The 25,897-nt window shown below is 35.0% G+C and overlaps 4 protein-coding genes across 6 annotated transcripts; 2 read left to right on the forward strand and 2 right to left on the reverse strand.

The window, feature by feature from the left end:
* The first annotated feature begins 348 nt into the window (after positions 1-348).
* LOC142519531 (ATG8-interacting protein 1-like) lies at positions 349-3,482 on the forward strand. Of its 3 annotated transcripts, none has more exons than XM_075622574.1 (5): positions 381-471; positions 611-666; positions 1,756-2,568; positions 2,936-3,013; positions 3,126-3,482. In XM_075622574.1, the coding sequence occupies exons 3-5, from the start codon at positions 1,756-1,758 to the stop codon at positions 3,135-3,137; spliced, it is 903 nt and encodes a 300-aa protein (XP_075478689.1). In that variant the 5' UTR covers positions 381-471; positions 611-666; the 3' UTR covers positions 3,138-3,482. The 3 variants fall into 3 exon arrangements, with proteins under 3 accessions (XP_075478688.1, XP_075478689.1, XP_075478687.1); XM_075622572.1 differs by having other exon boundaries at positions 3,172-3,482; XM_075622573.1 differs by lacking the exon at positions 611-666 and having other exon boundaries at positions 349-471; positions 3,172-3,482.
* A 519-nt stretch (positions 3,483-4,001) lies between these two features.
* Positions 4,002-7,595, forward strand: LOC142519530 (cytochrome P450 86A8). The gene has a single exon (XM_075622571.1). It carries the CDS (start codon positions 5,521-5,523, stop codon positions 7,183-7,185), a length of 1,665 nt encoding a protein of 554 aa, XP_075478686.1. The 5' UTR covers positions 4,002-5,520; the 3' UTR covers positions 7,186-7,595.
* A 1,839-nt stretch (positions 7,596-9,434) lies between these two features.
* LOC142517681 (putative glycerol-3-phosphate acyltransferase 8) lies at positions 9,435-12,464 on the reverse strand. Its single transcript, XM_075620060.1, has 2 exons — positions 11,799-12,464; positions 9,435-10,564 (listed from the first exon to the last, which is right to left on the reverse strand). Exons 1-2 carry the CDS (start codon positions 12,432-12,434, stop codon positions 9,689-9,691), a joined length of 1,512 nt encoding a protein of 503 aa, XP_075476175.1. The 5' UTR covers positions 12,435-12,464; the 3' UTR covers positions 9,435-9,688.
* A 7,139-nt stretch (positions 12,465-19,603) lies between these two features.
* On the reverse strand, positions 19,604-24,940 carry LOC142517785 (signal peptide peptidase-like 4). The gene is made up of 14 exons (XM_075620238.1): positions 24,288-24,940; positions 23,370-23,528; positions 23,089-23,200; positions 22,634-22,753; positions 22,359-22,510; positions 21,852-22,034; positions 21,651-21,685; positions 21,171-21,333; positions 21,014-21,067; positions 20,724-20,816; positions 20,473-20,615; positions 20,283-20,353; positions 20,037-20,120; positions 19,604-19,968 (listed from the first exon to the last, which is right to left on the reverse strand). The coding sequence occupies exons 1-14, from the start codon at positions 24,429-24,431 to the stop codon at positions 19,841-19,843; spliced, it is 1,641 nt and encodes a 546-aa protein (XP_075476353.1). The 5' UTR covers positions 24,432-24,940; the 3' UTR covers positions 19,604-19,840.
* Positions 24,941-25,897: the final 957 nt, after the last annotated feature.

Consider the following 25,897-nt stretch of genomic DNA (forward strand, 5'->3'; position numbering starts at 1 on the left):
AAATTATATGTATATTTTTTGAAACACACAAAATTATATTGAAAACCCCTTAAAATTTATTAGCACGCGATGCGTTTATGTACAGTCTTTTTTTATCATTATCGATGGACTAAAGTGAAATTTGACAAATTATGAAGGGACTAAATTGATATTTGAATTGTTGAAATAAAAAAATTAAAAATAGAAGTCTGTGTTGAAATTTAAAAAAAAAACAAAAAATAAAAATGTAATATTAGTATCATATAAAAATAAAATTAGAAGAAAAAATTATGTTTTTTTAACCCGTTATTATTATGTCTTCGATTTTAATAAAATAGAATATATATAAGTAAAAAAAACGCTAGAAGATATTGCTACCGGCTATGTCGGTTATCTCACCCGAAAAAAGCCGTATAAATTTCGGTTTCTCATTCCTTCTTCTCATCTCATAGTCATAGCCCTTTGCTTGCAAGTTTCTTCGGAATTAATACTGTGAGTAATCGTGATGATGCTTTTTAATTTTCTTATATATTTTCTTTTTCAAATTGATCTGTAGGAGTTTATTAAAAAAAATTAATCTCTTCTTGGAATTTCTTGTCTTAATTTTTTTTTTGTAACTCCGTTGATTCAGATAAACACGTGGATCTGAACCTAGTCACCTGCGATTTTTCACCTATTTGAACTGCGGTAATTTAATCTATTTATTTGCTTCAGTTGCTTGATTTTGTGTTTTTACGAATTTATGGTAGCATATGATGATATGAGTTCTTATTTCATATATCTATATATATATATATATATATATAATTACAGTTGATAAATTGTTTTGCTTATTTTTTCAATTTGTTTGCATGATAATGTTTTGTGTTTGCTGATTGTTTACTGAAGCATATTTATACATTTGAACGAAAGTGTTGCATCTACCAATACATAGGATCTATGGTGGTTATTGGCTTTTATGCTTGGATTGTTATTTTTTTCAGCGGTTTGTTTAAAATAATATGATGTTTCCTGGCATCAAAACAGTTGTGCTGGTGACTCATTATAGGACCTGGGTTTCATTTGATTGAATGTTTATTTTTTTTCAATACCGTGAGTTGTTTATTCATGGTCCTGTTTAAGGTGCAAAGTTTTAGAAGAATGAATTTATGGAATTATTTAGATGAATATTGTTTCTGAAATATATATATTTTTCTTTGAACACCAAGAAAGGAAGTGAATTGGGAAGACATTTTCTTTAATTTCTTGTGTTATATTGGTAGACTTGAATCTAAGTAAAGGGGAGAATAATAAAGACAATTTTTATACTCTCATTTCATAAAGGAAGACTTTAATTCAAGAGGAGGAGACTTTAAGCACTAAGGTAATTGAAGATGTACATTATTACTCTATGAAGCGGAATTGCATGCTTGTACCATGTAGACTGTGAGTTTTGTATTGGAGCAGCCTACATCCTTGCATTTGCTCTTGTACTCATGTGAAAACACAAATTTGATTGGCATAAATCTTGGAGATCAATGAAAAAACTTCCTTCGAAACATTCCTTGTGTAGAAATTAATGGCTGTATGTCAACTTCACATATTTTATGCATGAAGTTATTCCCTTATATAATGTGTGCTCAAAGTCAGCTGTTAGGTATAATTTCTGTTTATTGCCCTTACATGGCTCACTTTTTTCTTTTCTCATGAGCTTAATAGGTTTGAGATATTGCATATTCTTTGCCTTATCTTGCTTATATATTGTATGCGTGTTAATGACTTCTGAGATTCCTACAGATGGCTGATGATAAGGAGGAAGAAACCATGCCCAAAGGAAATGAATGGGAGGTTTTGGCTCTCACAGACTCTGAGTATGCTGCTGCTTCTGATCCCAAACGAAGCCCTCTTTACGATAGTCAAAACACTTTAGTCGGGGAGGATGCTGCTGAATCTTCAATTCCGATGTTTATGTCAGGGCATTTTGTATTTCCACGTAGTCAGAATGAGAATTTGCAAGAAAACTCTGAACACAATGAAGAATACAGTGGCAAGGGGGGTTTCGATGATGTTACTGAATGTGTAGTGAATCAAGAGGGTAAACCGGATTCAAAGCATGAAGAACATTTGATTGACGAGGGACTGATTCCTGATGAATTTCCTATAACTCCAAATATTGATGAAAAGGGTGATGAGATGTTCTTCAACTTTGCAGATGCTGCTGCCTCCAATTTGTTAGGAAAAGAGCAGAGCATGCAAAGCACTGTGAAGTTTGATTTTCATGACAGCAAAGCAACTTCACTCAGGAATGAAGAATTCTCAGAAAGTACTGAACCATCTGACTCTCTGGGCGATGCTGAGAACGCAAGCCTGTCAAATGTGCAGCAGCATGGCAAAGAAGTTGAGGATAATAGTGAACCGTCCAATCTTCCATGCAAAGCTCGGTGGAAAACGCATGCTGCTTCTTTATATGACCATGCAAAAAACAAAACTCCATTTTGGTCTATTTTTGTAGCTGCAGCTGTTATGGGAATTGTGATTCTTGGTCATCGGTGGCAGCGAGATAGGCAACAAGCTTTGCTACCAAAGTCACAGTTGGTTATTGATGATGAGGTAACTGATGTCAATTATGTTCATTTGCTGGTCCATACATGTTCTAGTTACCATTTTATGAACAATGTTTGTATCGTTGTTAAATCAGTACCATGTTACATGAAATTTTTAGGATTCAAAATGACTTATCTTTCCTGCTTTGCTATTATTTCCTCTCTAAAGTATGATCAATAGTTCTGCGAGAGAACTTAATATTTAGCTCTGCCTGATATAAATTTATATCAGATTATTCACTTTTCGAGAAAGGAAGATGAATTATGGTGTTCCAGATCCATTGTCTCGAAACCACAAGCTGAGGCTGTGAACACAGCACGCCTACCAACAGACTATCTTATCTCGTCTTTTATCTCATTTTTCTTGTATACAGGGCACATGTTGGATGCTTGGTCCAGTTTCTCGACTCAAAGCTGTTGCTTTGGGTGGCCAGCCTGGTTCATACATCAGAGTAAGTACCTTTAATAAAACTTAAATGTTGAAGGAATAACAATTTAATGTCGAAGTTTCCTTTTAAAAACTATGAATTCATTGTGTTCTGACCAACTGCGACCCGTCTTTAGGATGAATTTTGAATGCCTGGCTAAAGAAATATTTCTGAATTTGCAGTCCGTTTCTCTGTAGAATCGAGGTTTGCAAATGGTTCGACTCTCCAAGTTTCACCCAGATGCTAATACCCCATAAGGTTTGTCATATTGACAGCATTGGAAGGTGAAGAAAGAAATGCTCATTGTAATGTAAATATGACTTCTGTACGCGAGGCCTTGGAACATATTTAATGTGATATATTACAAGCTACACGCGTTTATGGTGATGAAACGACTGACGTGATGTTTTATACTCAGATTATTCTGTTTTATGGTGATTATAGAAATAGTTTTGGATTTATTGTCAACAAGTTAATTCCATGCATCGATATGTATGACATAAAATACAAAATATGGTCTTTTATTTCTTTGATCAACTATTATATATATATATATTCGACAATATTAGTATATGTTTAAATTTTTTCTTGGCTTTAATTACCTGGCTTAATCTTCCCAGATGTTAACACTGTAGCTAATATCCTAACTGGTAAACTATTTTGTGTGACTGATAATGTTGTATAACTGATGTTTTCAAATTAAATCAATGGATAAACGCCTTGCAATTTTCATGGAAACAGTAAATTTTAGTAATAATCGAGAGTATTGAGTGCTTATTAATCGCACCACAATTCAATATTCGGACGTGATATGTGACAGGGATCCTACTAGCGTTTCTTTGCTCGATCGCCTTTGGAATTCAATTTGATTGCATTTCCTAGGTCCTCCTTGTCTTTTTTCCAATCAACCAGCTTTGATTATACCTGCTTTTCGAATACTACCCGAGATGTAGTAGCGTCCTCGAAATAATACATTGATGATCTACAAACCACCTAAGACTCTATCCATTTCCTTAAAACTTGGTGGATTGCTGGCAGAAGATGCACTTTCTTGTCAGGACGCTGATGCTACCTTTAATGGAATACTGATTCAAGCTCTCTATGTTCAGCTGATGAATGTGAAAATCATAGTTAAATGCATCTCTGTTGATTGTCAGTGATCAGAGGGGAAAAATATACATCAAAATCTTTTTGTACACTTGGTGGATTCTCAGATGATGTTTTCACGTGTCCTGATGATTAGATGTTACGAGTGTCCGGTAAACGTACCGAATGTCTACATACAAATGCCGATAATGGTGTCATTAACTTTTCAAATGCTAATATTTTACGCTTTTTTAAGTTTCTTGGCCTGTTATGGAATTTGAGGCTCTGAGTTTGATTCCTCTGAATTAAATATATCTTGAATTCCCACAGATTGGCATGACAGAAGGCTCAAAAGTCCAAATGCAGGTAAGATTTGTATTTTCGGAAAAAAAGAACTGACAAGGTCGACTTTTTCTTGGCAGGGAAATCATGGCAGAATGGTTGACTTTCGTCTTCTGCACCGTTTGCATTGAAGATGGTCAACTCTAGATTGTGAAACTGAGATAAAAAGGTAGAAATTTACTGGGGTTTGTAGATAAAATCCAAATGGAGAAAGATAAGCTTTTGGGTCACGTAATTTAAGCTGCTTGTTATAAATTGTTGGTGAGTTGTTCACCCAACTGTAACTAGCCACTACCTCCAACCCATGTTTCATTTATGATTCTCATAATTTATATATAAATCAAGTTCATCGGTGTAAAAAATAAAATAAAAGTGTAGTATACAACGAAATCATGACAGCCACTTTTCCTTATTTTCTGCATTTTGTCTATGTATACTGAAATTCTCTCCTTCTTTTCTATGTAGTTTCTCAACCAATCTCATTTATTTCCATTCATTGAATGCTCGAATTTAATGCTACCAGCTCCTTTTCTGCAGAAATTAGTTGGAGAGAGAGAAAGAGAGAGGTAAGGAGGAGAGGAAGTGGTTTGCTTTGATGAAAAAACCACTACGAGTTTCTTTTTTATTTTTATTTTAATTGCTGGTTTTTTTAACAGAGTTGTTTCCTCATCTGGTTTTTTTCAACTGCTTCTGCAATGCATTTATGGTGGTGCCATCTGATTGTTTAAGTTATACAAAGTAGGGGATGGAGTAATTCAAGGCACTGACTGGCCTAACTTATTTCCTTTCATTGTCTCATCTATAAATTCCTCTTTCTGCTCATCTTTCTTCATCCCATACACGAATATAAACACAACTTTTTTTACTTCTTCCTCCTCCACAAGTCTTTCTGGTTTTTCTTTGAGCATTGTTTCCTCATAAGTAGGTCGTGTTGTAAGTCTCCGCTTTTCTTGAAAATTCACTGATTTTTTTTATCATACCAACCGCTCCACCATTAACATAGTTCTTGGAGGAGTCAATTTTATTGTTGAGCGTTTGATAATGTACTTTAGGTGAATGCCTTGTTGTAGTTTGGAGATTCTTTAGCGAAAATTACAGCAAACATGGATTTATCCTTAGCAGTTGTGTTATTTACTGGTGTCACTTGCTACCTGATGTGGTTCACCTATATCTCCAAATTACTCAAGGGTCCTCGTGTGTGGCCCCTATTGGGCAGCCTTCCCGGTTTAATAGAGAACGCCGAGCGAATGCACGAGTGGATCGCCGACAATCTCCGAGCATGCGGTGGCACTTATCAGACATGTATATGTGCTATACCTTTTTTGGCTAAGAAACAAGGCCTTGTGACAATCACCTGTGATCCGAAGAATTTGGAGCACATTTTGAAAACTCGGTTCGATAATTATCCCAAGGGTCCAACTTGGCAAGCAGTTTTTCATGATTTTCTTGGCCATGGCATCTTCAATTCTGATGCTGACACTTGGCTTTTCCAAAGAAAGACTGCTGCTCTTGAATTCACCACAAGGACCCTGCGTCAGGCCATGGCTAGATGGGTCAACCGAGCTATCGACAATCGTTTCTGTCCCATTTTGAAAGAAGCTCATCTTGCAGCCGAACCGGTGGACTTGCAAGACCTGTTGCTTCGGCTCACTTTTGACAACATATGCGGCTTGGCTTTCGGGAAGGACCCTAAAACTCTGGCTCCAGGGCTACCCAATAACATCTTTGCATCAGCTTTTGACCGAGCTACCGAGGCTTCTCTGCAGAGGTTCATCTTCCCAGAAGTCGTATGGAGGTTGAAGAAATGGCTTCGGCTTGGACTGGAAGTCAGCTTGAGCCGAAGCCTGGGCGAATTGGACGAGTATTTGACCGGAGTCATCAATACACGTAAGCTTGAACTAACAAATCAGCAGAAGGATTCTAACCAACATCATGACCTGTTGTCAAGATTTATGAAGAAAAAGGAATCTTACTCGGACAAATTCTTGCAACACGTGGCGCTCAACTTCATCCTCGCCGGACGCGACACATCATCGGTGGCGCTGTGTTGGTTTTTCTGGCTTCTCACGCAGAACCCGAGAGTGGAAATAAAAATTCTGCTCGAGATATGCTCGGTTATGATCGATACGCGTGGCGAGGACATGAACTCGTGGATTGAGGAACCACTAACATTTGAAGAAGTCGATCGTTTGGTGTACTTGAAGGCTGCATTATCGGAAACTCTTAGGTTGTACCCTTCGGTGCCGGAGGATTCGAAGCATGTTGTGGCCGATGATTTCTTGCCTGATGGCACATTCGTTCCGGCGGGATCATCGATCACGTACTCGATATATTCTGCTGGGAGAATGAAGTCTACTTGGGGCGAGGATTGTTTGGAGTTTAAGCCAGAAAGATGGTTGTCTTCTGATGGAACCAAGTTCGTGATGCATGATTCTTACAAGTTTGTCGCATTCAATGCTGGGCCACGGATATGTCTAGGCAAGGATCTGGCATATTTGCAAATGAAATCGATAGCAGCTGCTGCCCTGCTCCGGCACCGTTTTACGGTGGCTTCGGGTCATAAAGTTGAGCAGAAGATGTCATTGACGTTGTTCATGAAACATGGCCTTAAGGTCAATGTTCATGAAAGGGACTTAGGTCCATTGGTTGCGAGTATTAGGAAATATCGAGAAGGTGAAACCTGTGCCGGTAAATTTGGTGGCTACGGCGGAAATGAGGGTGACGCTGGTCGTGCAACAGGGGTTGATGCGGTGGTTGCCATGGCTTGAAGTGGGGTGGTGGTTGTGCAATGTGTAGGGTGGCCTGTTAATTACTGAGGTTTTTAGCATAACTCAGTGTTAGGCTGGCACTCTTGAGATTTGGTGCAATAATGGGACAATGTCACAGGGAAGCTTAACTTTGGCCATGAATGCATCAAGCTACTCAATACACATGGTGTACATGTTTAGAAGGTACAATCATTCAGTGCATCAAGATGAGAGGTGGTGGAGTCATTAATGGGTTGAAGAAAGAATGGTCTTTTTCATTTTTCATTTTTCATTTTTATTTCTTTGTGCCTATTTTTTTCTTTATATCACAAAAAATTCTTAATAGTTTTGGCACTTTTGTTACAAAGTTGGTTTCTTATTATAGTTTTTATTCTTTGTAATTTTTCTATATTTGTTTGGGCAACAATAATGATATATATCTTTTCAAATAAGTGCGCACAACAAAGATGCCTCAATACTTCCATCTTGTATTTCTTGTGTATATGTCTTACCATTTGGATCCTTGATGTTCAAGAAGTCTCCCACGTATACTTTGAAGAAAAGAAGGAGAATTATGTCAATTCAAGTATTCTTTGATGACATGAATCTCCTCGGCGGATCCCACGAGAGTCCAGAAATTGCAAGGCTTAAGCCAAGGCTAGTTTTGGAAATTGGCTGATGCTGCTCGTTATGAAAAGGCTCATGGTTGGCTTTGGTCCAGATTTTTTACCCAAAATTTCTAAATGGACTAAAGGGATGAGATCCGATATTGGGGGAAGTTGAAAATTAAAATACGTATGTGGTTAAAGCTCTCACTGGAAAGATAAATGAGGGAATGTTTATAAATTATATTACCAAGTGGTTAAATTTACGGATAATTGAAAATTTAAAAGAACATTTGAAAATAAAAACGAAAATCAAAGAGATTTTATGTGAGACCCGGTCTATACTTAAAGTAACAAATAATATTTTTGATTTAAAAATCATGAGTAGAGTCAGTGAGAAAATCTATCTTATAAAATTAATGGACAGTCTCATAAGAATTTTGTGTTACTTCTAAAATCACTTCAACCTTTGGAGTGTACCTTTTTTCAGTATCTACTCATCTAATTCAATATTCATGTCGGTCTTAACCGATAAACTATATGTTACAAATTTTTATCATATAATATTTCTCCGTAGTCGATTTGGACTAATAGAATACATTATCGATTTTGAAAAATTAATAGGTAAATTTTTTTTATATAAAAAAATTTATAACTTCATGATTTATTTATATAATAAATCAATAAGTTGCTAAAATATATAACAATTAAATATCACATTGCTTAAAATATGAACATATTATGAATTGATTATTTTCAGAATTCTGAAAACTTATCAAATTGCAATAAAAATTTACAAATTATTGTCGATGCCTCGCGTACTTGGCCGGGATATATATCATGAATAGGTCTATTGTGAGACAGTTTCATAAATCTTTATCTGTGAGACGAGTCAACCCTACCGATATTCACCATAAAAAGTAATACTCTTACCATAAAAAATAATATTTTTTCATGGATAACACAAATAAGATATCTGTTTCACAAAATACGACCCGTGAGACCGTCTCACACAAGTTTTTAACATATATCATACGCTATTGCTATATCTTAAGATTTTGAATTGATTTATTACCATATATCTAGCTCAATTTTAAATGCAGTAATTTGATCCAACTTACATTTTAAATTTCATCACACACACCACATTAAAATTTCCCACCAACCATTTAAATTGTACATCAATTTTTAATAGCCTCATCAAGAAGGAAAAGAAAATGGAAGAATTTAATTCGTGATACAGAAATCTGCATTTAATAAGTTTTTTATTAAAATAAATAAATAAGATAAAATTTTAAAATTAAATTAGATGTAAAACGAAAATGAAACAAAATCATATCAGAAAAACTATCCCAATCAATGTGGTTTTGGGTGGACTTGTGCATCGATTAGTTATACTATAACTCTTTTATTTGTGACACAAATACTGTCGGCATTGAACAATATTGTCGGCCTTTTTTGGCACTAATTGAGGTTAATTGACAATTGACAATTGACATTTTTAAATTAATAATAAAAGTAATGTTTTAGCAATCATGACTTTAAAAACATCATTACACAGCATAATTTATTGTCTAAATTAAACCAAGCAAATAAAATACTGCCAAGTGTTTGTATATAATCCACTGGAATTTTGACAAGGCAAAATAGCTCGCTCTCGGAGTATCGGTAAAAAAAGGTTTGAATAGCTTTTGGATTTGAGGTAATGTAAACAAACCCAGTAGATATTTCATCATAAAAGACGAGAAGAAAACTAGTAATTTTACAAACATCCAACAAATGACCAAGATCATGCATCAGTTATTCTTGGACAAAATAATATTTGGTTTTAATACTTCATGCCCATACCTATAAAACTATATTTGTATCCACTTTTCACTCGGAACCCCAAATTATTGATGGACAAACTTGGGCCTTTTTCATTTCTTGGAATTCATTGATTCCACTTTCCCGTCATTTCCACCAAGCATCATATACTTGTCCTTCCTAGTCAACTGAGTGCACTCAAATCCGAGTGAACCAGCCAAGATTTTCTGCACATGATTAGCCACCTCGATCGATGATTTTCCGCCGGCCTTCACAGTCATCTCCTCCGGAAGCCTCTCGAGAAATGTGATCTCGTACGTCGGTCGGGGATTCATGAAGTAGTAGTAACAATCCCAGAACTTGACACCCCTCACAGTTGTGCCATGGAACATGTTTTGCTTAAGGTTGACTGCCACTGGCACAATTCTGTCGCTCAATTCAGCGAACAAGGCGCTAAATCTCAGTAGATATGGCTCCCTGCAAGTGGTCCCCTCAGGGCAAACAACTAGGTCTCCTTTTTGGAGTAAGGCCTTGATCATAGCAGCATCTGCCTCGCGGTCACGAGTTAAGGCAATAGCTGGGATTGGTGAGAGGAATCTAGAAAGCTTGCTGACACTGTATGTCACACATGAAACTTTACGGCCTAGAGCGATGGCAATGACAATAGGATCTAGTGCAGTGCGATGGTTGCATACATAAAGGTTGCCTGGGGTGCCACGGGAAGGCGCAGGAGGCGGGTTGCCCTTGATAACCAAGTGAATACCAAGCATTTCATATGTGTAACGTACTATTCGTTCAGGCAGGGGAAGGTTGAAATACACACGAATTATGGATAGTATGAATCCAAATGGCAGCCAAATGTAGGTGATGAGGGCGTTGAGCGGTGTCGGGCGCTGGACTAATCGACCATCGTGGAAAATCAGTCGGCTTTTCAGGCGATCAAGTGGCAGTGGCCTAGCTGTTTGACTTGGGTGCACCATGTATCCCTCCTGTCCGGCATGGTTTAAAATTAAATTGTGATGAAGAAATCAGTTAGGCAAAAACTTCAACGTATGTATCCTGGAATTAAATCAAGACTTCATAATACGAAGTTCATACCGCACACCACGTATAATGTGAATACATGGGTCCCACAATAATTTTATAGAGAACTCAAAAGAAATAATATGTTACTAATCTGATAACATCGGATATATTTCAACAATTAGTTTTAAAATAGGCTTAGTCGGTAAGTCTTGGAATAAAGTTTGACACGTGCCCTGTTCAACTAGTTTGGGTCATGACAAATGTAATGGTAAATGTTGTGGCCCCTTTTCTCTCAAGTCATTTACAGCCTCACCCACCACATTTAGTGCATCGCTCCTCAGTATTATCACTGGCATGTGGTAACATTTAATGCCTGTGAAATACAAAAGGATGCAAACAACACAACTGCAAATATCGGCAATCGCTTTTCTTTTCTTTTCTTTTCTTTTTTCCACAATGACCATATAATAAGATTTTGACAAGAGTTTTACGGAGATGTTGATAAACAAATGAGCCCCAAAACTTGGCAAGAAAGAATATCATCATTAGCACGATCCTTTCCTCGTAAAAATTGGAATTATGCGAACAAAATCAACATCAGATCGAGGATTCTTGCAATTAAAGTGTACCCACATCACTTCTCCCTTAAATCAGAGTCGTATTCACATAATAATTATGAATTATGTTATTGACAAATATTTTATGCCATTTGGGTCAAGATTTGTCCACTAAAAAATGGTTTGTCTTTATCTTAATTTTTTTTTATTACAACACATGCGCATAATAGGATCGAAATCTGACGGATGAGACCACAGAATTACAAGCCCGATCTCTCTTTACCTTCAATTTTATTAACTTGTATAGTTTGAAAGCTAGGTTATAAAATCACCTTTTGTACTTTGAAAGAACAAAGCGATTTTATTTTTTACCTGCGTGAAGTCGTACGAGTTATTTCTGTACCCTATTGCCCAACACAAATCGAAATGCGATGGAAAAAAGGGGGAATGTTATTCTTTATTTCAACTACTGAAAACAAAATCATCTGTATGCTATCTTTCGATAGCATTTCAAGTAAAATTCACAAGTTTTTCACCGCATAAATCATCATGAAGCAATTATGAATCAATTTCATCGAGAAGTCATTTCCACGGAAATAGACCAAATTTTTTTAGATTTAAAATAAGGAAGATGAATTACCTTGCAAATGGACATGAAATCATGATCAGATTCCCGATCTCCGATCCCAATATCTGGTGTCTCCTCGCCGAACTCTTTCAACACCCCCAATTTCTTCCATTTCCCCACCAGCACGCCCGGCTTCTTCACGAACCCCGTGGCCCTCCTCGTTTTCGGATCCACCTCGATCTCCGTCCCGATCACCTTGTCTCCCCCAAGAAACTCCTTCACGAACGGCTCCACCATTATCGTCGGATTAGCCGTTATAATCACCTTCCTCTTACACTTGTCAAAGACCTCGTAACTCTCAGCCCTAACGTCACCAGCATAGAACTTTGGCAGCACCGCGCGAGACACTAGCTCAATGTCACGCACTTTGAGTCCTGAGAAGGAGATATAGATCAGCATCTGTATGGCCAGGGCTTCGGAGATGAAGATGTAGGCTATGACGATGAGAGGAAATGAGAGGAGAAGTATTAGCCCCCGGAGGAAGCTCCCGGCTTCAATGGCGACCAGCATGAAGTACGGGAATGAGGAGCGGGAGATGAGGAGAGTTCCATCGAGGTCCGCCGCGATGGAGTGACGGTTCGAGGAGGAGGTGTCGCATTTCTCTATGGACGGGAAACGGGCGGCGGAGGCAGCGGCGGTTTTCCCCATTATGCGTCTGTGTTAGGAGTGAATGCTGCTATCTGCATGCGATATATATTCTGTATTCATGGAGGTTGGGAGATGGAGTGGGGCCCACTTCTCCTTCGGTTGGGAAGGTTCAAGACTTCAATGCTTGCTTTGGCAGAGACAATTTTGTTTATAATATTAAAAAATATTTTATTTTCATAAAAAAATATATAAATCCCATTGTGACCTAAAAGTCGACAAAAGCAAATCTTTTTTCTTGTTAACGTAAAATATAAAACAATGTTTCATTAGAAAAAAAATAAATTGTTAAAAGTAAAAATTATGGTAAAAAATAAAAATTTTAAATTCACAAATATATTAAATTACATAATTTATAAAATTTTGTCTACTTAATTGTGTGTTTTTTCACAAATTGAGAGACTTATTTATAGAATTTATTTGAAAATAATCCAAAAATAAATACATCATTACATACATCATCACACGCTAATTTTAAATATTTACAACTCTTATTTTCAACACTCTCCCATGTGATGATGATCATGATACAATGATTGTCTTCATTACGTGTTTTTATACTTACTCGTTAAAAATCTTACTAGAAAAAATCCATTGGGATAAAAACCATAGTAAGAGAAAAAGAGTGCAGTCACGTAAACTCCCCCTCATGTTAACACGAATGATTCTTCACAAATTTCGTAGATTGCGCATCCCAATATTATATATATGTTTTCTAAATATTGTCGTAGAAAGTGTCTTTGTGAAGAGATATGATGAGTTTTCACTTGACTGAATGTGAAGAATATCAATATCTTTATTCTTCTCAAGCTCCTTAATGAATGCGAAGAACTTAGGAGGAATATGTTTAGTTATGTCGCCTTTTATGTATTATTCTTTCATTTGAGTAAGACATGCAACATTATCTTCATATAGTGTCACAAGCTTCTTGTCGAATAATAATCCGCATGAGATTAGATATGTTCGGTCATTGATTTTAGTCACATACATTCACGACTTGCTTCATGTAGTGCAATAATCTCGTAGTTATTTGATGAAGTTGTTACGGGTGTTTGTTTCTGTGAACGCAAGAAATTGCAATGCATCCACGAGTAAATACATATCCGATTTGGGAATGCCGGAATATCATTATCTATTTTGTAATCATCGTGTTTCTCTATACTTTTTCTTTTTCGAGGATTTTTATCTTTGGAATCGATTGGTCTTTCACGCTTCAATCGTTTTATGACATCATGAGTGCCTTCAATTTGTTTCTTTGGAATTTCAATTCGATCAGGGGCATTTACAACATGTATATATGATTTAGTTACCCCATTTGTGTCTGCAAATGCATCTGGTATTTGATTTTTTATTCTTTGCAAATGCACAATTTGATGTACATCTTTTTCACATTTTTTTAGTTATTGGATCCAGATGTAACAATGATGATGTACACCATGTAATTTTCTTTTCGATATGTTTCTTTTCTCCCCCTAATATTGGGAAGATTTCCTCATTAAAATGACAATCAGCAAAACATGCTGTAAACACGTCGCCTGTTTGAGGCTCAAGATATCGAATGATTGATGGGCTATCATAACCAATATAAATTCTGATATTTCTTTAAGGTCCCATTTTTGTTCGTTGAGGTGGTGCAATATGCACATATAACATACATCCAAAAATTCTCAGATGAGAAATGTATGGTTATTTATCAAAAGCAAGCTGTAATGGTGAGTATTTATTATATGTACTTGGTCTGATGCGAATTAATGCAGTAACATGTAGAATTGCATGTCCCCATATAAAAACAGAGAGTTTTGTTTTCATAATCATTGGTCTAGCAGTCAGTTGTAGATGTTCGATCAATGATTCAGCTAATCCATTTTGTGTATGTATATGAGCAATAAGATGCTCAGCAGTGATTTCCATTGACATACAATAATCATTGAAAGTCTGAGAAGTAAATTCACCAGCATTATCAATTCTAATTTTCTTGATTATAAGATCGGGAAATGCTGTTGATTCAGTGGGTCGGGATTGATGATTTCTCATTAGCAGCTCATTGTTCTTTTCCGCCACAAGAAGACATGCGATAAGTTCATAATATCTCGTAAATCCACGCACTCTATATTATTGTTGTAGAGTTATATTTGATGCGTGAAAAGTGGAAAATGTTTTTTCAAGCATTTTCGATTCTGTAACCTCATGTCCACAAAATTTTAATTGCGATATTATTTGATATATCGCAGAATTGTAATCAGTGACTTTCTTAAAATCTCGGAATCTTAACATATTTCATTCATCACGGGCGGTCAGAAGTGTAACTTCTCTTATATGTTCAAATATTTCTTTTAATCATTTCCATAAAACCATGAGATCTTTTTCAATGAGATATTCATATTTTAATCCTTCATCATAATGTCGACGCGAAAATATTATAGCTTTTGCCTTTTCTTGTGATGATGAGATATCATTTTCTTTAATGGTTTTACTTAGACCCAATAACTGAAGATGCATTTCTATATCGAGAGTCCACGACATATAGTTTTTTTCCACAATGTCAATGTCGAGCGCAACAAATTCGAGCTTTGACAAATTTGACATGGTGGTACTAGAAAAATAACAATGCATTTTATCATCTTCTTAAAAAGTAACGGATAAATTATGACAATAACATGGTGGTACTTTTAATATGGCAATAAAAAGTACAGATAAATTATAAGTACAAGCATTTTTAAAAATAAAGAAAAACGCGAGGTGGATATTCTCCGATAAATACAAGACTAGTGAGTATAATAGCCAAAATAATTATACAAAATAACCTTGAAAGAACCATCTTCTTCTTCTTCTTCGAAAATTTTGATGAAGAAATTTTTTAGGGAGAAAGAGTAAGTTTGGAGTTATTGAATGTATTTGTAGATCATATTTATTGGGTAAAAACTAGTCGTTTATGACCGTTACAAAATCTTAAAAAATAAATGTATGTATATGTAAATTTTATGGTACATGTTTAAATGATTATGTATATCACATCACAATATTATAATGATGTGTCAGATACTCCTTTTATATAATACCATGACATTATACAAATATATATAATTATTATATAACACAATAAAAATATATAAACAGTGGAATAATCACATCACGTTATTATAATGAGATTTCATAAAATCCTTTTATATAATAACATGATATTATTCAAATACATATATACAAGAAATAAACAGTAACACAATAAAGTTATATAAGTAGTGTAATAATATAATTACATCATGTTATTATAATGAGGTGTCATAAACTCCTTTTATATAATAATACGATATTATATATTAAATATATACATAATAAAAATAAATAAACAGTAAAATAAATATTCCTAATTTTGAATATTCTTACATTTTTTTGTGTTTTGGAGCTTGGAAAAATATGGAGAATCGAACCTTCGAGTAACGTGTTGAAAGTAGAAATTTACGGTAAAAAGTAAAAATCTCAAACTCGCAAAATATATTAAACTACATACTTTATAAAATTTTGTCTACTCAATTGTGTGTTTTCTTCACAAATTGAGAAACCTATTTACAGAATTTATTTAGAAATAATTCAAAAATAAATACATCATTAAATACATCATCACACACTAATTTTCAATATTTACAACTCTTATTTTCAACATTCAATCATTTCAACTCTTATTTTAAACAAAAATATTTTTTTTTAGTAAAAAAAAGTTCTTTCTCAATCAACCGATTCTTCCTATAGCTAAAGTTAACGTGATGCAAAGAAGATACTTTGAACCTAAGTAGATGTTGATTTGTCAAAGGTTTTTCAAAATTTGCCGTTATTTGTCAATTACAAAAAATTTAGTGATATACGTGAAAAACTTTGGGTTTTTATGATTTTGGATTGAAATATTTGTTATAATTGAATTTCGAATATAAGATTTTGTTATGAATGACATTTCGATATTAAATAAACTATAAATCAGTGCGTGACATCGGTTTGAGAAAGAAGAATGGCAAAGCTGCTAATTAAATCAATATATTTACTATTTTTTTCGCGAACACATGCAATTCTATTTTCTTATATGTATAATCGACTAGTTCCAGTAGATAAAGCCGATGGAGCATGTCTCCATGTTATTTACGGATTACGGGTGAGAAAGCTGCAATGTTTGGTGACTCACTGAATCTAATGCACCACACAAATAATCAAAATACTTTTCGTTTTTTTTTTTTTTTTAAAAAAAATGAAATTTAGTGTTTCCCTTATTTCCTAAATTTAAGAGTAGAAATCAAAATTTTTTAAATAAAAATATCGTCTTATAGATTCAACAACGACAAAAAATTGTTTGAGACGATTTCACCGGTCGTATTTTGTGAGACATATATCTTATTTGGGTCATCCATGAAAAAGTATTATTTTTTATGCCAAAAGTATTACTTTTTATTGTGAATATCGATAGGGTTAATCCATCTCACAGATAAAGATTCGTGAGACCGTCTCACAAGAGACCTGCTCATATTTATATTTATTGAGAAGAAATATTATTTGAATAGCACGATGAAAGTCACTGAGACGTGTTTGGTTAACACTCTCAGAACTCATAATGGGTGATTTCTCCTCTTTTGTTTGGCTACACCGTTACTTATATATGAGTGAAAACAAAATATGAAAATCTAATACTTTTTTGGTCGCTCGATAATTGGTGTTCATTCTTCTTGCGGCACTCAACCCACAGAGGCGTGAGAAAGGAGGTTAAGTGGATAATATTGTTCATCCTCCCAACAGACATGGGTGGTGTGCAGATGAGGTGGGGTTGACTTTTTATTACTTGTGAAGACTTGGCACTAAAATTTTCATTAATTTTTATGAAATTTTGATGGTTTATCAAACTTTATGGATAAGGCTAACTTTAATAAGACAGTTGGGAGTTGGGGATTTTACACTTTCGGTGTGTTGTATTTTATATGATTTTATACAAAAATATTATAAGACTAACATAGAAATGATGTTCTTGAATTAATATACTTGAGTGGAGCTCTTAATTATCTCGATAAAAACTTAGGAAAATTGTCATTTTGTTTGTTTTTTTTGTTTGCGATTTTGATTTCAGTGTTTTTAAATTTTAATTATAATTCTATAACTTTAAATTTTTTGACAAATTTAGTGCTTATGTGTCCTCCATGTTATAATTTGATGATATTAAAATTTTACATCGAGTTCGGTCTGGAGAGCGGATCTTCATATCTTCACGGTTGAATGGGTCGGGTCGGATTTCTGGGTTCTGCACAGACAGAAACAGGGGTAGGGGGCGCTGAAGAGTTTTCCAGCGTGACCTCTCCGATATTTAAGTCAGTTCGTGGAGCAAACTTAAGAGTGAAGTATAACAATGCTAAATGAGTAAGAGAGTGTTGATCTGTAAACCGTATCACATAACTGATATTTATAGAGGGGGGATTAGTCACTTTGCTGGAATAAGACTCCTACTGAGATAGAGTCCTACTTGAGATAGGAGATTGTAAACACTATGATTCTGTCTCAACGACGGCTAGAACTCTAACCTTATCTTGATTGGATTTACCCGAATCCCGGATTTATCGGGATTCTTATCTATTGATGAGAACAACTTCATATCCCTTAGTCGCATCGGGCCTCCGAATTTCCGACCCGTTGGTGGGCTCGGATTTCCCGGCCCTTTTGTGAGCTTGGACTTCTAATAGTGCCAGGGACCGTGGTGCTTTGACTTCTGATAATTTTAAGTGTGGACTCAGATCCGTCCAATTATACCAAAGTTAGGGACGGCATAATTGTACCTCCGCATTAAAGTTTTCTTCTTCTTTTTTCACTGAAAATGAAATGTTTTTAAAATTACTTCTTCATGTTTTTCTATCGAGAGAAATCATGGCTGTTGATTTTTTGCTCAGTATATATGTGATCATAAATTTCCTAGTTATTACACATTTTATTATTGGACATTATTGGGCTGTCAAAAATTGCTTGTGTAGGGGGAATAAAATTCAATTTAATGAATGAAATTTAGTTTTGCAGCAAATGCATCGGAAACATTATTGATTTAGACGGAGATACATGCATATATAGATAGGGTCAGCTTCAAATATTAGTACACATAAATTAAGGATATAAACTGTCACGCACACGCTTTGCGTATGTTATATATATACTATGTAAACATCAAAATATAAATTAATGTAATTTCGATAAAGTTGGTATAAATTGTAAATTAAATCAATAAGACGTATATAGATAATAGTATTTTAGAATAAAGTGAGATAAGAATTATTTTAAGAAAGCGTGTGATAAAATGAGACATGCAAGACGGGTGGAAAAAAATAAAAAGAAAGAAGTTGAGAAATGGCAAGTGGTTTGCAAATTTGTGGTCTAAGGAGTACAAATTAAAGTCGATGTACTTAACGTAACACGTAATTATCGACGCGTGGAAAAGAGTTCTGATATCCGTCCATTGATATTGAATTTGAGACTGAAGCTGACAAGATCCACAAACACACAAAAATGTGAATCTTCTAAACCTTTATTCAACAAATTTCAACTTTGAAGCGCAAATTGAGCTTGGATTGATTTTCCTTCGGTACGGTATTTGAGTATTGAGAAGAATGAGAGTTTTATTTCTTTCATATTTTTTTATGTTCATATTTGTTAGAACTTCTTCAATTTAATTTCAAATTTTAATTTACTTCACATTTTATTATTAACTTGTTCAATCAAAATTTTGATATTAAAAAATCATAAAATATTTCGAATTAAAATTTTTTATACCCCTGTATTTTTATGGATAATTTAGTTATTTTATATTATATATATAAAAATGATGATTAACTTATAAATATTAACTTTTTTATCAACAAAAATATATTACATTATTTTATTAAAAAAATTTAACATTTATTATAAAGAAAAGTAATAGATGTATGGATCAAGAAAGAAAACGAAACAAGATAAAGTCAATTGGGGTGAATTTAACTAAATATAGTGTGTAAATATCATTTTTTTACATATATTATTACTAAAAATTTGGAAACTGTATTAAAAAAAATAATTTGTTAATTTAATTAATTATTGTCCCAAGCTTGATCGTTCACTTTTCAAATTCATACAAGAAGAAAGGGGATTAAAATAAAAGAAAACAACAGAAAAACAAAAAGACCAGCGACAACACTCACCAATTATCGATAACGGGCTGGATCGGGTTTTTCCAAATAAGTAGTTGGGTTAGCACACAACTCAACAAATAGGCCCATTTACAATCCAAATGGGCTGGTGAAAGTAGACTTCCATGCAATAAATGCACGCACACCAGTGAAGAAACTGTTGATCAAAGCACCCATTTTCCTTCTAATGTACACGACATGAGTATTTCTATGACCAACTTTTAGTATATTATTCTACATTTTACTTGGTTGTTTTTCATCGGAATGTAGTCGAACGTGCGGGCAAAATCTGCCATCGGGCTCCCCTCGAATCCATAGATGCTTCAGATCGCCTCTCGTCTTCCCCAATGTTATCAATGTACCTAAACATCATGCACACCCATTTACACAATATAGCAGATGATAGTGTAAAAGTAACTTTGTAACGTACCTAGGGTGAAAGGAACGATATAGAGTAAGGCCGGTTGACCATGCCCATCCATCAAGTTCAAAGCCACATAAGTAACCAAAAGACCTATCCAACAAAAATTAACACATAAGATTACACCGGGCAACAGTTTTTCACGAGACGGACGAACTTTTGATCAAGAACTAAGATAGATGAGTCCTCTGGTGCAGAAAAAGGCTTTGGTAAAACGCAGCTCGATTCCTTCACATATCACAACTAAAATCATACCTAAACCATAAGCAAGCATTGCCCAGAGGAAGTATCCAGCTTTTAGACTTTTCTTGCAAAGCCAGTCGTATCTGCAAAGAGACAAATTGAATAGATACAGTTCCGTGATCCGACAGCACAGCTAGTGTAAACTACGGTCGCTCTGATATTTATCGATTTTCTTGTGATTCAGCTAGCTCGGGAAACAAACCTAAGGGAAAATGCTACTAATAGCCCTGGCAAGATGATGTCACCAAATCCAATGATGCTGTATCCGCCCCATGGATCAAACATTCTCGGAATTTTCAATAGCATTGGAATCCCATCTTCTCCACTTCCATCGCCACGAGCTACCTACAAAACACAGCGACAAGCTTGTTTTTAGTAGCTTTGAAATTTGACTCGACTTTAACACATCAAGAACAGTCCATATAATTCTTCAAGATTTATACAACTACTCACCACTATCATTACGCTTTTATGGAAGAACCACTTGGAGACGAAGACCCAAAAAATATCGTACATGAAAGCACAACCGAGTAAAACTGTTCCCACCTGAGTACGTAATATCAAGCAAATATTTGATATCACTTCAAGTGCATCTCAAAAAATAGCTCTACTGCACCATATTATCTAATATATTATGGTTAAAAACAGTGCCAAAAGACGTGAACAAGTAGTCCTAATTTTTTTGAAAAATCAAGAAAAAGGACACACGTTAGTTGAGCGTTGGGATGAGTCCCAATTACTACCTTAAGATTCGGAACTCGTATTATTTGGAGAACGGTGATTATTAATGCAATGCCCTGGTGTGAAGGAAAGAAAGTAAGGTTTCGTTCAGTCCAATGTTCCAAGTCAACATTAAAATGAAGACAAATCAAACTAGATAAACAGATGAATCATTCTCACGAGTATATCTTGACCAATCCAAGCGAAGGAGACGCCGCGGTAAACTGCCCACAAAACAGCAAATGATATGCACAATGGAGAAACAGCGAGTGTCAAATATGAAACGGCTCCAAGAAATGGTACTTTAACATGGCACTCTGCAGCAGGTTCAAACCATCTGAAACTATATCAAAGGATTGTCAGTCCATCATGAAAATGACATAAATCTGTTAAGAAACAGATACAAAACTTTGTTTATCCCTATAACCACACTTTTTATATTAATTATTTTGTGTTGTGCTCATGAATAATGTTGCAAACGAGAGCCTTTATTGTACAGTGAGCAACCAGGCAAGTTTGCAACCCCTGTAGGACAATAAGATTTAAAAACTCAGCTTCTGCTTAAAGTAGTGCGCAAGTACGCAATGTGTGCCTAGTTTTGGTGAAATTATCTCATAGAGAACCAAGAATCAACAACAATTCTAAAAACACATTGCATACCATGATAATAGAGCAACCAGGCAAGTTTGCAATCCCTGTAGGACAATAAGATTTAAAAACTCAGCTTCTGCTTAATGTAGTGTGCAAGTACGCAATGTGTGCCTAGTTTTGGTGAAATTATCTTATAGAGAACACAGTCCCATGAATTAAGCATTCCCTACAGGTTGTAAATAATCGTAAGCTATGCAAAGATAATCGTACCTCTACACCACCTATGCAAAACAAAACCACCAGAATCTCAATAAATAAGTGAGACATAAACTTGTAGAGCATGAGCAAAAAACAAGAGGCGATCATGATAAAGCAAATTGCTGATAAAATGTTGATGTCCACAACACCACTCGAATGATGCGTCTCCTTGCTTAGGTATTCATCGGAACCATCCTGCAACTCATAACATAACAGATGCATCAAGAAATACCTTTTAAGAAATACCTTTTATGCTTGTCAAATTCAATAAAATATAGTCAAAAATCAAAATTTATACTTATTGAAACTATGATCTATCTTTGATAATACTTTAATGTGATTTGAATTACAGGAAAGATTCCCTAGCTTCACCTATATAAAAATATATTTATTTTCTAAATTAACAGAGATTAACAAGAGTTTCAGCCCTTTTCAAAATTTTTGGAAAGTGGTTTCTAGCAATGCCATTTATTAAAAAAGAAGAAGAAGACTATTTGCGGGCGTGTGACCAAGCATTACCTTTAAGAGCTTGTCCTGCTCAATAGATGCTTCCCTGGCACTCCATGCTGACCAATAAGATGCACATAAGATGGTACCGACAGCCATTAGCCATAAAAACACTTCCGCTACATCAACCAACGGGCGATGTGGAGAGTACATTTGAATTGAAACTGAAAAACAAAGGAATGATTTAGAGTAAAATGCAAAGATATGAACCACATTCTGACAGAAACGAAAAAATGCAAACATGGTCTTGATTTTCAAATGATTGGAAAAAAAAAAAACAGTCCTACCATTTGAGCTGTTACTCATACTTAGCTTCAAGCTTTTTCCTGCATCTTTTGGGAGCATGACAACAGGTATTCCAACAATCACGTCGGTTTCATTTGCTTCACAAACCATCTTGAAGAGTTCTGAAAATTGATTTGATCAAGTGGGCAATATGTAAAATCATCAAAGATGGAAGATAATAATTAATGTCACAATCTGTTTACGGTTATGGTTTTCCCATGATAATTGATTATTTTTAGTATGATGATTTCTTCAACACCCAACAAGTATAAATATCGAATTATTTTCATATACAAATACGGTAAAAAATATATTTTTGCCACCAAAACTTTTAGCATTTTAGATTTGTCCACCTAAATGTATTCCTGGTTCTGCTCCGGAAAAAATCTCCACCAAGTTTAACATGACAAACTTGAGGAAATTAACTAAAATGTTTATCGGTTTGATTATTACGAACCTGTCTGGTTGTTTATGATAAGTAAAGCTGATGCACCAGCAGCTTCAGCAACATTTGCTTTGGTAATAAAACTGCATTTTCCCCGATGCACCAAGATGGCCTCACCTGTCAGCTACATAAGAGAGGGGGTAGGGGAGGGGGGGTGGGGGGGAAGGGCTGAATGGTGAGGAAAGCCATAGATAACGACTACTACAGAGCTTTTATATTCAGCAAAAAACAAATTGTCCGAGGAACACAAAGTCATGGTCATAAAGTAAAGCGCTCAGTAAGGAAGAAAGGACCTTATTCTTTGGTACACTGCAACAATCAGGAGGGTCCGCGAGAGAAACTCTAATCTGGTTGGCACGCTTCTCTTTGGATTCTAAGGTGAGCCCAAATCGAGCACCAACACCCACAAACTCCGTAATTTCTTCACCATCAACCCAAATTGGTACTTTAACCTGATTAACATTGGTGCTTTATAGGCTTCATTAGAACATCATAAGAAGTGTAAAAACACCCGTAAATTTCAACAGAAGAAGGTTATGAATTTGCTTAATAAAACAAAATTTGCATCAATTATCAATAGAAGGAAAATTATATTTCCAACCAGGATGACAAAAGTGATGGTTCTCAGAATTCTAAAGCTCTTTCTTCAGGACTTTAAAAAAAGCATGAGTATATATTTCATAAAAAAAATGTCGGCTTCCTAAGAAGAAGAATCAAACAAGGAAATCAACGAAGGATTAAAGACTTCCTGAACATTTGCAAGGAGGAAATATACAACAGGTTACTGCGGAGACAAGGTTCCCATTTAGTAGAAAACAAAAACTTGCCAAATAATCCGTATTTTAGCTTTCCTCAAGTAATAATGGCATTTAAGATATCGAACCCAAAAGTTAAAATGATAAATATAGCAAGATTATTTAGAGTAAGTCAGTGTTAAAATAACTAACCGGCAGAGATAATATAAAATCGCATATCAAAAAAATAAAATAGGTGGCTTACATAACAAACCTCCCCAAAGGCCCAAACCAACCTTCAAAGATACAAGCAAGAACAAACATAAATTAAATACCTTTGATTTGTAAGAGCCAAGAATTGCAAGTGAAAAAATAAATTGATCAAGTACCAAAAATGATAGAACCCAAACAGTCTATTCCCAAAACACAAAACAAATTGCACAAGGAGCAATGGGGTGGGAAAGATTTGAGTTTTACCAGCACAAAATTGTTATCACAACCAGGCCTTTTCGGAGCTACGTCATCCTGATGAACTATGTCACCAGCAAACACCAAAGAGCTACATAACAACACAGCCACCGCACAGAAAGAACAGTAGAGAGCTCTGCTCCTCAACTCCATCAACTGAAGACAAAAAAAGAAGGCCCAGAAAGTGAAGAATTTCGAAGAAATCGTCAACTAAATTATTAGTTTTCCAATCTTAAGATGCGGGAACGGGGGGACAACAAGCGGTGCATTATGAGCACATATATATGAAAACGAAAAAACAGAAAGAGAAACCAAAATGGTTAAGGGGCTGTTTGGCTTCCCATTTTCTTCTCTCATCTCACTTTTCGTACGTTGTCACGACAGTAATGCCGAGATGTAACCGTTGATCTATTTCTCCCTTACTTTCCTAAACAAAACCCGTCCGCGGTTCAGAGAGTGACGCGTACGGAACACGCCATAGAGAAACGGTGATGCAATCAAACGCGCCGCCTGCTAGTGGGGAAAAAGGCAAAGCGATTGCACCGGCCACCGGGTAAGCCCGTGATTATCTCCGTATTTAGCCGTACGGATAAGGCCCGGACAATAAATACTGACCGGAAATTTAGGTTACCGTAGGTGATCCACTAGATTCAGCTGCCGTGCACCCAGCTCGTGTCTCCACATTTTGATTGGTCCATAACACGAGGAGTCAAACTCGTGCACACATAAAAAAAAAAAGCTGGTCATATTTTCATGCAAATATTTTAAAATTAAATTAAATTAAATTATCCAAAGTGTCTGACTAAATTTTGAGAAATAGTAAAATAATAATAATAATAATAATAATAATAATAATTAATCAAATAATAATAATAATAATTAATCGATGATCCCCGTCTCAGTTTAGGGTTGTTAGTGTAACCTACTTTTGGACATTAGGATGCATAATTCTACTCAAATAATAATAAAAAAATAAAAATCAAAGTCCTTATTTTTATAGTACAACAAATCTATTATAATCAGATCTCAAACGTGATATGTGTGGCCTGAAATTTAATATTTTTGTGTCAAATATAAAGCATGGACAAATCAAATCAAAATGTGTTCGCATAAATGACAGTCATCATATTTTTGTTGAATATTCCGTCATTCCACTTAAAAAAGCTTACAGTGTAAAGAATGAACAAAGGGGAATAATTACAAATCGCACTTGTCCAATTATTGAGCTTGGGAACAAATGCTTGTTGCTATCTAGGAAACTAAAAAATCCAATAATTAATTTCATTTATTTTCGTGTATATATATATATGGCAAAAACTTGTGTGAGACGATCTCACGTGTCGTATTTTGTAAGACGGATATCTTATTTGGGTCATCCATAAACAATTATTATTTTTTATGCTAAGAGTATTGCTTTTTATAGTGAATATCAGTAGGGTTGATCCGTCTCACAGATAAATATTCATGAGACCGTCTCACAAGAGACACACTCTATATATATATGTGTGTGTGTATATATGTATACAGGGGCGGAGACACATGCTCGGGTGGCCCAATTTTTTTTTCTTTTAAAATTTATATGTAAATTTTGTATAATTTTGAAATAATATAATATTAGC

This window comes from Primulina tabacum, chromosome 11 (genome assembly GCF_025594145.1).
Source record: "Primulina tabacum isolate GXHZ01 chromosome 11, ASM2559414v2, whole genome shotgun sequence".
In the NCBI taxonomy this organism is placed as follows: domain Eukaryota; kingdom Viridiplantae; phylum Streptophyta; class Magnoliopsida; order Lamiales; family Gesneriaceae; genus Primulina; species Primulina tabacum.

What these genes read in the sequence shown, in the direction of transcription:
- LOC142519531 (XM_075622573.1), top strand. Translation starts at nt 1,756, where the DNA reads ATGGCTGATGATAAGGAGGAAGAAACCATGCCCAAAGGAAATGAATGG. An exon ending in AGTTGGTTATTGATGATGAG is followed by an intron (nt 2,569 to 2,935) that starts GTAACTGATGTC and finishes TCTTGTATACAG; the next exon opens with GGCACATGTTGGATGCTTGG.
- LOC142519530 (XM_075622571.1), top strand. Translation starts at nt 5,521, where the DNA reads ATGGATTTATCCTTAGCAGTTGTGTTATTTACTGGTGTCACTTGCTAC.
- LOC142517681 (XM_075620060.1), bottom strand. Translation starts at nt 12,434, where the DNA reads ATGGGGAAAACCGCCGCTGCCTCCGCCGCCCGTTTCCCGTCCATAGAG. An exon ending in ATTTCATGTCCATTTGCAAG is followed by an intron (nt 10,565 to 11,798) that starts GTAATTCATCTT and finishes CATGCCGGACAG; the next exon opens with GAGGGATACATGGTGCACCC.
- LOC142517785 (XM_075620238.1), bottom strand. Translation starts at nt 24,431, where the DNA reads ATGGAGTTGAGGAGCAGAGCTCTCTACTGTTCTTTCTGTGCGGTGGCT. An exon ending in GCAGTGTACCAAAGAATAAG is followed by an intron (nt 23,201 to 23,369) that starts GTCCTTTCTTCC and finishes TCTCTTATGTAG; the next exon opens with CTGACAGGTGAGGCCATCTT. An exon ending in AATGCTTGCTTATGGTTTAG is followed by an intron (nt 20,121 to 20,282) that starts GTATGATTTTAG and finishes TTTGTTGGATAG; the next exon opens with GTCTTTTGGTTACTTATGTG.